The 14,748-nt window shown below is 43.7% G+C and overlaps 1 protein-coding gene across 1 annotated transcript; it reads right to left on the bottom strand.

The window, feature by feature from the left end:
* Nucleotides 1–1,253: 1,253 nt before the first annotated feature.
* gspt1l (G1 to S phase transition 1, like) lies at nt 1,254–14,127 on the bottom strand. The gene is made up of 14 exons (XM_080856841.1): nt 13,748–14,127; nt 12,016–12,060; nt 9,104–9,352; nt 8,559–8,592; nt 8,364–8,441; nt 7,977–8,157; nt 7,268–7,422; nt 7,013–7,156; nt 6,770–6,863; nt 6,060–6,140; nt 5,312–5,485; nt 4,490–4,579; nt 4,139–4,307; nt 1,254–1,985 (listed from the first exon to the last, which is right to left on the bottom strand). Exons 1-14 carry the CDS (start codon nt 13,935–13,937, stop codon nt 1,933–1,935), a joined length of 1,737 nt encoding a protein of 578 aa, XP_080712967.1. The 5' UTR covers nt 13,938–14,127; the 3' UTR covers nt 1,254–1,932.
* Nucleotides 14,128–14,748: the final 621 nt, after the last annotated feature.

Below are 14,748 nucleotides of genomic sequence, written 5' to 3'. Positions count from 1 at the left end.
AAAGATGTAGAGGTAATAGCTTTTTGTTAGAATTGAGCTCAAACACCAAGGCCTTTCTAAGCCATTGAACTGAGATACTCAAGTTTCTCTCCGAGCCTCCATCCAAACAAAAGCTACTGTTAAAAACAGGAATTGGGCGTCTAGAAATGTCAGTGAAAATGGTCATGCAGGAAGAGGCCTGAACATGACATGAACATGAGGTAGGGAAGTAGTGGCCTTGTTTTGAAATAAGCAGCATTATCTCAATTAGCTGACCTTGCATATTGTGCTGCTATGAAACAAGACCATCAAGTTCACTTCTAATATTTGTTTTCAAAAATATACATCTAGTGCTCTCATCTGGCGGTAAGAGGTCCCATGCGGGCACAAGCCTGGCCCCAACCCCCCTCGGCTTCATCAGATTGGCAGTTGGCAAAAACTAACAGATTATCTGGTTGCCATCGCAGCAAGACTAAATCCTGCAGTTTCTTGAGGCATATCCTCTACGATTTGAATCAGTGACGCAATGAGCTGTGCATTATGACTACTCTGTCTGTTCATCACCCCCCCCCCCCATGAAATTATATAAAAATAATAAAAAAAGCTGGTGGTCCCTTATGAACAGTGAACAAGTTAGTGTATCAACGTGTTCTTAATGAAATTGCTTCCATTAAGCAATGAATATATAACTGCTTTCACACAATCAACACAAAAGGGTCACATACAACTAAAAATGCTTTGTTGGTTGCTGGGAACCAAATAAATAATCAGTTAAGGTCAAGCATGTTAAGAATAGTTCAATACTGGAATGCTTACATGACAGAATTACGTTATAACTATGTTCATTTCAGAGGCACTTACAGTTTGACAGCGGTAATGTCCAATATATGAACACAGGAGCATCAAGTGTACTTTCTATTGAGTGATGAATAGCAAATCCACAGGTACAAACCTACGTGTTCTGTAAAATAATAAAAGAACAACCATCACAGGGAAAAGCACCTCTAGCATATAGATGTATTGATACAAGTCTACTGGTATTTTCCTGGAAGCAGCACATACAACTGCCACCAAAAAGTACCAGCACACCCAAAACGTTTGATGGTCTGGTCCCACTAAGTACTTTCCAGCCTTTTCAAGATGTGCAGGAAACCTTCTATCAGAACATGGCATCAGGTGGCAAAAATTGCCTTTTACATCCAAAATTAGTTGTAATGGCACAACAAAACCGATAATTGAGTTCAACAACAAGGAGCAAGGACTATTTCCCCAATTTAATATTTATTGTCATAGAAGTTGCTTTAATAACATGTGAACACATCTGTGCATGTTCCCGGAGGACTGCACAAGTTGAGAAACCAAAAATGGGCAATAAGCAAGAGGGAGACATGTACAACCAAGATATTAACATTCTGGTATCAACCGGTTAATCTCTCAAACATTGTATTCCCCTGCATGTTTTTTAATTAAATCTGATGTTTTCAGAGCCAAAAATAAAACAAAAAAAATGGTCCACATAACCGCTGCCATTCTTTTACTTTAATGGAAGCAAAAGGGAAAACAAAAAAAATCAATAATAAAAATTAGAAAATAATAAAAATCAGAGGAACTGCATCTCTTTTGCTCATAAGAGTAGACCAGCACGGGAAGGGGAATGGAAGGTCTTTCACGGGCCTAAACAAAAAATGGCATCGCTGAGCTCTCAATATGAGAAAGCTGACACATGTGGACTTGATTTCATTTATTCCGTTTGCTTAAAAACAGATATCTTTTTGAGACAAGAAATGTTTGTTTTTTTCAGCTGGTCTTCGGGAGGCAGAGGGGACTTGGAGCGGGGGGTGGGGGGTTGGAGGGGAATCGGTGGGCTGTGAAGGGGGGGGGTCTGCCGACACTGCAGCCGCCCACCTCCGCCTCAGCTTGGTCATTCCAGAAAACACCCGTCATGCAACTGGTTCACTCTTTCTCTGCAACGAGCTTCAACACCTTCCCAATGGCAATGGTTTTACCTGCAGACGAGGGGAAAAGGGGTCAGTCACAAATTAAAGAAAAACCTAAAACCTCTGAAAACACACACACACACACACACTCACTCACTCACTCACTCACACACACACACACACACACACACACACACACACCCACACACACAGTCACACAGCCTTCCACAAATCTCACCTCTCTGCTGTGGACATCATTTGCACAATGCATTGTGGGATGAAAAATAAACAACAGTACTGTATAGTAGCATGGACTCACAGACATAGCAGGTTTAAGGTACGTCACAGAAACCAGAATGTTTTTCTAATATTAGCAATTGACAGTAGGAAATTATTTTCTACTTTCAAAAATCTTCTTTACCCTCCACCACCAGTTGCTTCCCTCTTTGCAAACTTTCTTTACTGAAAACGTTGCTGCCATTAGTGAACAAGTCTCCTTTAATCTTGTCTGAACATTGGAGCATAGTTGAATTCATACGCCCTTCGAAGAAAAAAGTCTTTAACTTTAAAAGCTTCTTCAAGTCGACCTACGACGTGACTTCTGGACCCTATTCCACACACCCTTCTCCAGTCTTATCTCGCATACAATGACAATGCTTCACTCATTCTGGAAACTTTTGAAAAATCCAAGTCATCAGTTCTGATTTTTGCAGACTTAGACATCCTCCTCTCTTCGCTGTACAAACTGGGAAAGCTCAGAGTTGGTTTGAATCGTACCTCAGTGGACGTTCATTCAGTGTTTCTTAGCAGAAACAAATACCGAAATCTCATCACCTGTCCACCGGTGTACCTCAGGGATTGAAACTTGGACCCCTCCTATTTATTTCTGTCTACACCACTTCCTTAGACGAGATCATCCGTTGCCATGGGTTCAGCTTCTTCAGTTCTTTCAGCTTAACCATCCAAAAACGGAGCCCCTCGTATTCCTAGCCAATCTGGCTATCCTACAAAATATTAACCTTCAGCTTGGATCATCTCCACTCACCCAAACTAAAACCACACAAAACTTGTGTGTAATAATCGATGACCTTTAAACTCAGAGCATGTAGCTTCAGTCTCAAGTGTCTTTTCAGTTTACAGTCTTTACAATTCAAGAGAGCCGGCCCTCTCTCAGACAATACGTTACAGAACTTCTTGTGCAGGCCCTGGTTATATTCTTTCTAGGGTAAGGGTTGCAATTCTAACGGGATGTGTTGTCTGCATGTGTTGCGAGACCATTGCAGAGGATTCAGAATGTGGCGGACCATCCGGTGTTTGATTTAGGCAGAGAGGACACATGTGCATGGCTCTGCTGGTCACCCTTCACTGGCTTTCTGTAGCTGCTAGACTTAAACTAAAATCCCTGTCTCACGTACAGGACAGCGACGGGATCGTCACCAGCTTATTTAAATGCCATAATTCACCACTATTTTACCCTCGACCACTTTGCTTCTCTGATGAGCGTCTGTTCTAAATAATATTCAATCTTGTATCAGACAGTGAGCTGAAGCCTGTGCCACGCCTTCTATTTGGTTTCTTTTTATTAGTGTTTTTAATGTGTTTAATAGTTTTAGTGTTTTTCAAGTCTATTTTAGGCTTTTGCTCTGGTCATTCATGCCTTAAAGGGGGCCAAACAGTGAGGCTGCATTGGCACCCAACTATTCATAACCAGCTGTATAGTAAACTGAAGTTTATTAAGCACTTTATAATGCAGTTTTGTGATGGTCCCTCTGCCTGATTATTGTGCAGTGGCCAATATGAATACATGACTCCCCCCTAGTGGTGCTCTTTAGGTAGGACACCACAACAATGTCAAGTTGTGGTGGCATTATTGTTGTGGTACCCACACTGGAAATATCGAACCCCGTTGAAAAAATGGCACTCAGGCCTACCCGTCTGCCACTGTCTATATTCTCCACTGGCTGAAGTGTTAACTTCTTCCATTTCAAGAAATGTTGAAGAAACATTATTTTCTTTTCATGTTTTACCAAATAATTCATCCTCATATGATATTTGTTGTGCTCTCGTGACTGCCTCTGCAGTGCATTTGTGTAGCTTAACAAGCATCAGTGCGACCTGAAACTATGGGCAACTACATGAATGACTCAAAAGCCCTAATATGAGCGACTAGTAAGCCTTACTAAACTAGCTCCATAAAACTTAAGCTGGCGCCGTGGACCCACCTTCATCCCGCAGGGTGAAGCGTCCCATCTGAGGGAAGTCTTTGAAGGTCTCAAGGCAGATGGTCCCTGCAGTCCGCAGCCGGGCGATGCACACTTGGTCCTGCTTAACAAAGCGAGGTCGCGTCTTGCTCTTCTCTCCTGACTTTTTGTCTACCAAACAGATTAAGGCCTAGATGAAGGGAAAATAAGAGGGAAGTATTACAAATAAATCATTATTAATAATTAATTACAGACTGCATGTGTGATGACAAATTCATTTTGTAGTGCAGGTGCTCGGTCAAAAGTCTCAGAAATCCTATAAGCAACTATAGACAATAAAATTAAATATTTTAGAGTGGAGAGGACAATTACCGTAATTTGCACTTCTTCAATGCAGGTGTGGATGTGAAGAACTGCACCGTAACCAGGACAGATGATGGACTTGTGTTCAATGATGACAATCTGGTTAAGATACAAACAATGTAATGTCATAAAGAGAACAGAGACTTTCACAACAGTTCATCTTGCATCAGTGCACATTCTGTTGAGGTCCCTGAAGTACGAGATGTCTAGACAAGGGTGCACTGGGAACGACATCCAGCCATGGATTAGATCGCTAGCACCAGATAAGCCAGTAATGAAACAGAGAGGGCTAGCATAAACGTTTTTATGGTCCACAGATGCAGTTGCACACCGGGATTTGTCCCTGTGTGCCTGACTGTCAGTACAGCACAGGCTGAGCGGTAGAGACCCAAGGTTATCGTTAAAGTCCGGCTAACTTATGAAACCAAGATTTGAGCCTGACTACTAAGGTTTTAATTGCGCACAGTCCTGGGTTGCTGCCAAGGCAGGTTTAAGCAGTTTTACTGTTACATACAGATACTTTGATTGACTCGATACATTGATAGAAAAAGGTGGACCAACACGGCATGGGAGCGTGGGTGGGTTTTTAAGTTGTGTATATTTTTCTTTCTTGTATATTTTAATTTTAACTTTAAAATTTTAATTGAATTTTTTACATGTCTGTCTAAAAAAAAATCACACAGCTAATTGTATTGTATCTACGCTATTTTATATGATGTGTTTCAATAAACAAATGTTAAAAAAAAAGGCAGGTTTAAGTCATTACACAGTATTACAAGATCAATCCGCTGCGGGCTGCAGCCGAGTCGGCCTGTGGTGGGTCGGCTGTACCTGGGCGTCGAAAGTGCGGCCCGTGTGGCAGAGGTTCTCGTTGGTGCAGAGGATGAAGCCCGGGAGGATCTCCTCCTCCTCGACACCCTTGAGCCGCAGCTTCAGGTTCTCTCCTGGTCCTGCATCGTCCGTCTCCACGTCGTCCGAGAGCAAAGTCATAACTTCCACAGTTTGCTGCACACAGAAGCATATTACAGTCAGGGGGGCGGGGGGCATCATTCTTTACAATGTACAACCAAAACTAACTCCACAGACGCAGTTTACAGTCAGGTGGGCAGGGGGCATTCTTCTGTAAAAAGTCCAACCAAAACTAACTCCACAGAAGCAGTTTACAGTCGGGGGTGAGGGCATTCTTCTCTAAATTGAACAACCAAAACTAACTACACAGATGAAACCAAACTAGCAGCAGCAAACACAGCATTGGAAAGATGCAATAAAGAAACAGACTATATTGTTGCTAGGTGATCGCATACTCCTGAGCCAGGGAGACCCCCATCAACACTTATAACTTTTTAACACTTAATATGACAATGAGAAACAAGAAGGGAAACAAGTAGATATGGCTTAAAATGATAAATCTGTTAAATATTTGCATGTGCTCTGGATCTGGCCAATAAAAAAAAAAAACTCATAAAAAGTTGAAATAGCAACTGGTAGCTTCAAAAGTTATTTAGCTTCACCTGTGAAACCATAGTGAGGATTACCACTGGTTAAAATGAACGCGTCACTGTGTGCGCTGTAAACTTACCCTGTTGGGCATTATGATAAGTTGCTGCGCCTTTGCTATTGATCCCGACTCCAGCTTCCCAAGAACCACAGTGCCCATGTCCTGATTTGAAACAAAACGGAAATTAATTCAGGTTGCGCAACAAATTGAGCAAATTCAACTGGGGGGGGGGGGGCTGGATCTTTGACTAGTCACGCTGTTTTGGCCAATGATTTCAAAAACTTGTTCACTATTAGTGTTTGTGTTTTAGGCCTGTATCTGGAATACAAAAATGACTGAATACAAAACTGAACTACAAAACTCGATGCTAGTGCAGAAAGTCGAGAATTAATGTAACTACTCAAGAAGGCTATCCTGTGTTACCCGTACCTCACTATAAATTCTCACCCCCTTGGCAATCTCGATGGTAGCTGTAGAAATTCTTCAGATATTCTCTGTGTGAACTCAGTCCCCTCTCTCCCAACCCGAACCCCTCTTCCGTAGATATGGCAAGCCATTTTAATATGAACAGATTGAAGAGAAAGCCAATCAAAGTGTTTTTTGAAGATGAACAGCACCTGTTTTTACACTACAGATTGGTGCACTCGGCAGGCGCCAATTTTGCTCCCTGCTCAGACGGTTCAGGTGTTATAAAGAGCCAAGATGCGAGATATGGCAAGCCATTTTATGTTGTTGGTGTTATTATTTGGTGTATGTTGTTGGTGTTATTAGACCCATTGCACACTACTCACCTTGTATTTATCTACAATTGGTAACCTCACAGGTCCGTCACTTGCTCTGTTTAAGTTTGGCAAACTGTCCAGATGTGGAATGAATGGTAACCCTCTGTGATGGAAGATAAAAGCATGCACAGAAATGACAAAAGAGCAAGTGTGACATTAACTATCAGTGTGTCTCTCCAATGCGTTTATAGACTACATATTATACTAGGGAGACAAGGAGTGACCAGAGGATTTAGATTGGGCTGTACTTACGTATACCAAGAGCACATATCTACAGCTGGTTCTTTTAGATTGGCCCCCGTCAGTCCAGAGCATGGCATGAAGTGAATGTCTTTTTTGGGGTTGAAGCCCACCTTCCTCAAAAATGGCACAAGTTTCTCCTTGCATTCTTCATACCTGAAATGATCCAATGCAAAAAAAAGCTTAAATACTGCTATTTGAGGTAGCTGGTAAAGACAGGAAACTCGTCGAGGGACTGAAAGATCTTGGCTTTCAGGCAGTACTGACCTCTCCAGACTCCAGTTCACTGTGGGGTCGTCCATTTTGTTGACCAGAACAATCAGATGCTTGACTCCCGCAGTTTTGGCCAACATGGAGTGCTCCCGTGTCTGGCCGCCCCTCTCGAAGCCCGTCTCAAACTCGCCTTTCCTGGCCGAGATCACCTGGAAAATAAAATATAGACTTTAACTACAGCTAATAACACCAACAACATACAACCCTGCAGGTATTTCAAAAGCACACACATACACATACAAAATGGAGAGCAATTTGTTACAAATGTTCAAATTATTTTCCCTGGAAAGTTTCTCAGGTGTCCTGTCAGTTTTCTTCCTCACATGCCCAAAAGCAGGGGTCTCAAACTCGAATTACTCGGGGGCCGATGAGCGTCCAGTCTGGTCATTGGGGGGGGGCCAGATTTTACGGCAAATATTAGGGTGGCCCATTTACATCAATGTAATTTTTTTTTTAAACAACGTCTTGGGGGGCTAGAATTGGCCCGCGGGCCTGAGTTTGAGACCCCTGCCCTAAAGCAACTGGATGACATCCTCAATAGCAGTCAGTCACTTTGGTTTTCAAACCTCATGTTTCTAAATCAGACAGCGCCCTCTACTGTCAGATGTGTGAGAAATCACAGGATGGGAGCTCAAAATCCTATCCCTCTAGTGCTAACATTGTACTGTGGATGTGAAGAGGTTGGTCAAGCCAGCAGACTCACCAACACTGCCAGGTCAGCTTGCGACGCCCCACCAATCATGTTGGGGACAAAACTTTTGTGGCCTGGGGCATCCAGGATGGTAAAGTGTTTTTTCTCCGTCTCAAAGTAAGCACGTCCAACCTCCACTGTCTTCCCTTTGTCTCTCTCCTCCTGGTTTGTGTCGAGAGCCCAAGAGAGGTACCTGGCAGAGAGAACAAAGAACTCTTCAGACCATCTAAGAACGACCTTGTAAGGTAGAATTATTGTAGTTATTAGGCTACAGTCCAATCCAGAGTAATGATGAAACAAGACTTGTGATGAAACAAGACCTTCACAAACTCAAATGGGGTGGAATACGTACACAGAGGAAAGGGAGACGGAATAAGAGGAAAGTGTTTTTGTTTTTACCAGGTCTCCCTGTTCTTCTCTTTTGCTTCCCTCTCGTATTTCTCCAGAGTTCTCTTCTCCACCATGCCCGTCAGATACCTACAGACACCAGAGGGCCAGAGAGCACAGGTGTGAGACACGCTGCGGCCAGCTGACCACGGTCGCACAACACCACCAAGCACTCAGAAGAAAACCAAATACAGAGACACAACTCACATGATTTGACCTCCAATCGTGGACTTGCCAGCATCTGGGAGGGAGAGCGAGCGAGCGAGCGAGAGAGAGATAGAGGGAGATAAGAGAGCACTAGGGTAAGGTCACAGCTGATAAAACAGTCATGCTGATGGGTTCTCTGCGCTAGGTAACAGGCTTGAACAAGTCAGGAAGTGGAACATGAGCGCGCCATACTGGTTCATTCCAGAGTCTACTCATCATGTAAACACACAGCAACCAAATTATTACTTTACAAAAACAGCAGCGGTAAAGATATCCACAGAATAACTCAGGGATTTTGCTGTCAACATGCAACTGAGACAAAACAAAAACAGCCCCACCCATAAATTGGCTGTTATATTTTTTGCTTTGCAACCCGCCCAATGATCTGCACAATGTAGAGACCAAGAACAGCCAGTTGTCTTTGACTGAAAACACATTATGTAGTTTAATTACAGAGGCAGCAGAGGGCGAAAGTTCACTGATGGAACTTGAACCAAAAAAACACAAACTAGCAAAAATTTGCAGACGGCACGGCCCACACTCACCGACATGGCCAATAAACACCACGTTAACGTGCTCTTTCTTGGGGGCGTCTGCGTCTTTCAAGACGGGGACCACTTTGGGGGCTGGCGTTTCCTCCTCATCCTCCATCCCTTCGTCCTGTGGCGAGTCGTCTGCCGGACACTCTTCTTCCCCCGACCCGCCTCCTGGCTCTACTTCGCTGGGCTCCGCTCCTTTCTGCTCCCACGTCTCCTCCACGGCCATCTCCGCATCCCCGTTCTCCAAGGGAGCCGCTGAAAACACACAAAAACACACATTTACTGGCAAGCACACACAATCACACTCATTTACTGGCAAGCACATATACTCCAAACACAACACCAAAGGCACTGTCTCTCTATCTCCATCTCTCTGAACTTGTGTCCGGCACGGGCCATATATTCCTGTCCGAAACCAGCCGGAGTCCGAGAGAGAAGTAACCGAGCCGGACAGACATTCTGTTTTGAGGGCTGAGCCCAACCCGAGGACACATTCATTCAGTATGCAATGTCAACAGCAATTCTTCACACATAGTTACATTGTAGTTGCACCCCTGTGTTGAACACGAACACCTATGGTTAACTAGATTGCTAATCAGTAACAAGCAGTTTGTCAACATTAGATATAATGTCAAAACCCAGCATTTGAAAATAAAATGGAGTCTTAGATGATACATTTTGTGTCCTCCATCCTTTAACCTATGTGAATATTTACCACCTGGAATAGCATGTTGCCTTGTCTCGTAGATAAACAAATGAACCCTAGCACTGAACAGAAGTACACACAGATAGTAGGTTCATCATTGTTAATTTACTCAAAAATATAATTTGAAGCAGGCTGGCCCATCCCTATTAGCAGTGCAAAAGTAAAATGTTCGCTGCCTAGTTATTATACGAGTTCTGCGTGACTGAACCTCAACTGAACTCTACATTTTTGCCGGAACCCGACTTGAACGGCCAGGTCCCATCGGGCTCAGGTCAGGTATCCACTCTTCTCAGAACCCACACAAACATGCACATTTAAATATATGCATGAATATAAACACATATATCTTGAGGACCACAATGCTTCGTCAGCTGACAAGGATGACATTAGTGGAAAATGTTCTGGCAGTTAAAAACCCTGTTTTCAGTTTTGGAACTTTATTACAAGTGACCAAACTGCCTCTGTATTTGGTAGCTTCTCTTGAATTTGATACATGCGGATGTACAACTACGGCATTTAGTGACTGTCACAGTGGTTTACCAGCTTTGCTCTTCTCCATATGTCTGCCTGACTATTAACAATGCTTAGACTGCCTTTAAAACGTCAGCCAAACAGCAGTGGCGAGGGTAATGCTTACAGTGAAATTACAAGTAATCTTGCACAGAACTTGCACACGATTCTGGTGATTAGTGTGTGTTTAGTAGATGCAACACACTACATATAGAACAACACAAAGACAACATTAGCCACAGGGCACACCCAGCAACTGTCTGACAGCCATCAGAGGTGTAGGGCACAGAGTAAAAGTGCCATCACATCTCAAATCATCCAAACCACCGTCCTCTAAATCATCCACTCACTCACTGTACACATGGGAATTCCTACAATCAGCGAGCCAACAAATTAAAACACGCTCTCTTCAGCAGAGCTGGGTCAAGTTATTGCCTAATTTTTTCCACTGTTGACGCACAGCAAGTTGAATTATTAACTTAAGTGCTGGGGGCCCCTCAGACACCTGTTAATTGGTCGTCTGTGGCCCTGTTAGCCACTGGATTGAAGCCAGACTGAACTGACTGACTGAACAGTCCCTCACCTGGCAGGGGCCACTCCCAGACTGATCCTAATGGCCCGGCAGGCAGGGCCAAACAGCCTGCTGCAATGAGGTAAAAGTTCACGTGACAAACCTTCACAATATGGCCTGCATGCTAGGGACCCAGTGGTGCAGATGGGATTTTTGAATAGTGGGGGACTCTAACATCGCCTAATCAGCTAAGTTATTAACTGATGCTAGTCGCCTTACGTAGGGAGAGCGGTGGGGACGGATCGGGGTGACTATGAATCTGGGGTGGGGACATCCCCAGTGCCATCTGCGCCTATGTAGGGACCTATAGGCAGGAAGTCTGCTTCACCCAAGGCCACTGACACTAGGGGAGTGTTGGGGCAACAACTCTGGCCAATATTGATGAGAAACATGACGCCACCATTAATTGCTGTTTAGCATTTAACGCAGCAGTAAGGAGTTTCCATCTAAGACTAGGAAGCTAACTAGCTAAAAACCAACACTAACAGCATAGCTGGCAAGCCACCAAGCTCAGTGATGTATTTTGTCGATCTGTTCAGCAACTGTTATTACATTTATATGACATTCGGCCTTCCAACCCATATCACAAAGCTCTACACAGTGAGTGGCCTGTATGGGGACGAACAGTGTTTCTCTTTCATGAGATCATATTCCATCAAAACTCATCAGTGGATCCATGAATTCCAAGCAAAATCCATTAGTACAACTGACTACTCTTTGTTCTACTCTGTTTGCTGGCTTTAGTAAGAAATGTTGCCAAAAAGTTGACTGATCAGACTAACGGAAGGTGAGGGGAAAGGTTTGCACGATTCCAGAAGGGGATGCAACAGATGCTCCTGATTATTTTCACAGTTTTACATTATATGCACCTGCCAGCTGTATATATTCACACTAAAGTAACACTTGATAAGCATCACAGAACCCAAATAAGAGCTCAGTAGGGAGTGGCAAATGTCAGCTCGCAGCACGGAAACTCCTCATGGGGTTGCGCCATGATGTAACAGACCGATCTGTGGTTCTCCTAAAACAAGCAAGTGCTGCCGTTGGTTGTACCTTAGTGTGTGTACTAAGCCCTCCTGGTTTACTTGGTGCAAACACAGAGGGGAAGAAGAGTCAAACGCTGGTACTTACCTACAACAGGTTCTGCAATCTCCATGCTGGCAACTGTATCACCACCTGCACACACAGAAATCACCACGTTTTCTGAGTCTTCGGACACAAGTCATTTCACAAGCAAAAAGTTTGTTTTTAAGTGTAAATCATAAACAGCTATCTCAGGGATGCTGCTGGTAAAGAAGCAGAGTCAGTCTCTGCAAATGCAAGTTGCACATTGGGTACAAACTTATAGATGTTCAATATATGTTAGAACTTTAACAAACTGCCCCGCAGTTCCAAAGTGCTTACACATGGGTTAAAGCTTACACATCTGATAACTACCAACACACTGCCCTAGAATTCCAGGGAGGAGGAGGTATACTCCATTCTACCACTACACTGGACTTTCCACTTGGAAAAACCCCTACGTGGCCTGTCACTATATAGTAAACAGGGTGCCAAGTTTAACCAACCAGCTATTAACTACTACACTGGAGGTTGACATCTTCATATTCTGCTATATAGGCTACAGAAAACAGTTGTATCTTCCTTCAGGCAATGTGTAACCTTCAAGGGGATATATGCTATACTACCTCACATACTATGCCACGCAGCCGACATATATGATATGGAAGGAGGTAGTTATGTCACATAGCCAGTTTAGGAACTATCCAGCAACTTATATCAGTATTGTTTACAAAAGGGTCGAGCTTAGAAATGTCAATATAACAAGCTTCAGCTTAAAGTTCATATTCAAACCACTTTAATACTTTGACCGTAGAGTAAATTAAGACAGTTTGAAGAACAGGTGGATAACATATTCTACGTCTTCATTCCCTTCAGTAAGCCGTGATAGGGTGATGACCAGTTCCGGTTTAGAAGACGTCAGGTTTGGGAACATGCAGTCAAAGCGGTAACCCACTGAATTTGTGACACTGGCTAACGTTACATATCTGTGTTGTTTATCGCGAGGCAACATTCCGCCTAACAGGAACCACCAAGTCCTTAAGTTGATTTTAACGTCACAGCTACTTATTATCGATACAGAACCAGCACAAGCGTTAGCCAAACAGATGTTCAAGATGTAGCAGAACTTCAGTAATTAACTAACGACTAAGCTAACAATTTCAACATCACTGACTCCAGCTGTCGTTAGTTGATGTTTCACGCTAGCTAGCAATTAACTGTTGCCTTTATTTGTTGGCTTGCCTATCCACTTCGCATAGAAACAACTGTCACATGACTTTCACTAGCACGACACTCTTGCTAACTTGCATAGCTCGCCGGTCAAGTCAAATGGCAAGTTAGCACGCTATCTACCATCCCCGCGGTTGATTCCCACCTCTTAAGTTAAGAGCAGACTATTGGCCAGTTATGCCAGCTAGCACATCCACAAGTTACACGTCATTTATTTAACACATGGTATAACACCAATAGTCATGATGTTAATCATCATCCCATATAATTCTCAAGCCTTAATGCAAGAAGCGTGGACGTTACGTCTAGCTATTTATAAAGATGATACTTTACAGATATTTTCTTAAATCTTAGCAAGCTATTTATTAACTACTCGCTAATGTGAGCTAGCAACGTTTCCGCCTAGCGAGCATGATGTAAGTTGGCTAGCGTGAGCTAGCTTACAGGCTCATGAGTAGCAAAGTACTTGCAGACCTAAAACGTGAAGCTGTGTGCCGAATTAAATGCTACCTAGCTAGCTAGCTAAGTGCTAAGGAAAGCACTAAATCACATAACGTGACCGCGAACTTACCACCAGAGTCAGTATTTTCCGTGGTCTCTGTCGGACCGAAGGACGGAACAAATTCTGCCGCATTAATATTTGGGACAAACGGCCTGGCGTTCACGTTAAGGCAAGCGAAGGCCGATAGTTTCACGTCGACGGGGGCCTCGCCATCGTCCTCCTGTTCCCAAGAATCTGGGGCTGTGTCTCTCGGGTCCATCGTGGGTATGTGAATTTTTCACTGTACTGAAGTGTAGACTAACGTCGGCTACGCAGTTACTTTTGTGTCCACCCCTTACCCGGTGTCACCCCTTAAAACGGCTAAAACTTTCCCTCCTGTATGTGCGGTGCGGTTCCGTTTTTCGTAGGATAAAACAGCCGGTTTCTCTCGGCGAGGGGCGAGAGAAAGAGAGATACGACTCAGCACTCAACGCGAGTCCTCGTGTGTGCTGATGACTCTCCCCGACGAAACGGAGCGACATCAACAAGGCATTGTGGGTATTGTTGTCCCCCTGATCTTCGCATTGACTTGTGGGACAAGGAAGGACCGTTTTTGGACTACATTTCCATAGATATGCATGACCCCTCTCCATGCAGTCATATCTGACTCTTTTTAACTGAACATTCAACACATGAAGAGCCCCACGAGAAACGTTTGGACATGGCCCTTTCACAGTCTTCAATTTAGAGTGCAATTTCATAGTTTCCTTGAAAATCAAAGGTCCCTTACCTCTATCCCTCACTGGGAGATGAACGTTTCAAATGAAGTAATTGTAGTCAGGGGTAACAAGGACATTCCTTTACAGCCCCCCCCCCCTTTTTTCTCCAAAAGAATCACTGTAGCAAACAAGGGGCCCAAACAGGGCTATCAACCACACAGTCGTCACAAAAATCAGTTGACAAAATAGAAAACAATTAGGGGCATGTCTTTTCAAAAGGGGTTACTTGTTTTTAAGGTCAGCTTTCAATAGGTTACTACACAACAACATGTGTACTGCATAAGAGTCAAGCTTGAGCTCTATCATAGGCTC

Source organism: Sprattus sprattus (assembly GCF_963457725.1).
Source record: "Sprattus sprattus genome assembly, chromosome: 18".
NCBI lineage: Eukaryota > Metazoa > Chordata > Actinopteri > Clupeiformes > Clupeidae > Sprattus > Sprattus sprattus.
The sequence above is the reverse complement of the archived record's forward strand: the minus strand, read 5'-3'. Positions and strand labels throughout refer to the sequence as shown.

What these genes read in the sequence shown, in the direction of transcription:
- gspt1l (XM_080856841.1), bottom strand. Translation starts at nt 13,937, where the DNA reads ATGGACCCGAGAGACACAGCCCCAGATTCTTGGGAACAGGAGGACGAT. An exon ending in GATATGTGCTCTTGGTATAC is followed by an intron (nt 6,864 to 7,012) that starts GTAAGTACAGCC and finishes CTTCCATCACAG; the next exon opens with AGGGTTACCATTCATTCCAC. An exon ending in GCCGCACTTTCGACGCCCAG is followed by an intron (nt 4,580 to 5,311) that starts GTACAGCCGACC and finishes TATCTTAACCAG; the next exon opens with ATTGTCATCATTGAACACAA.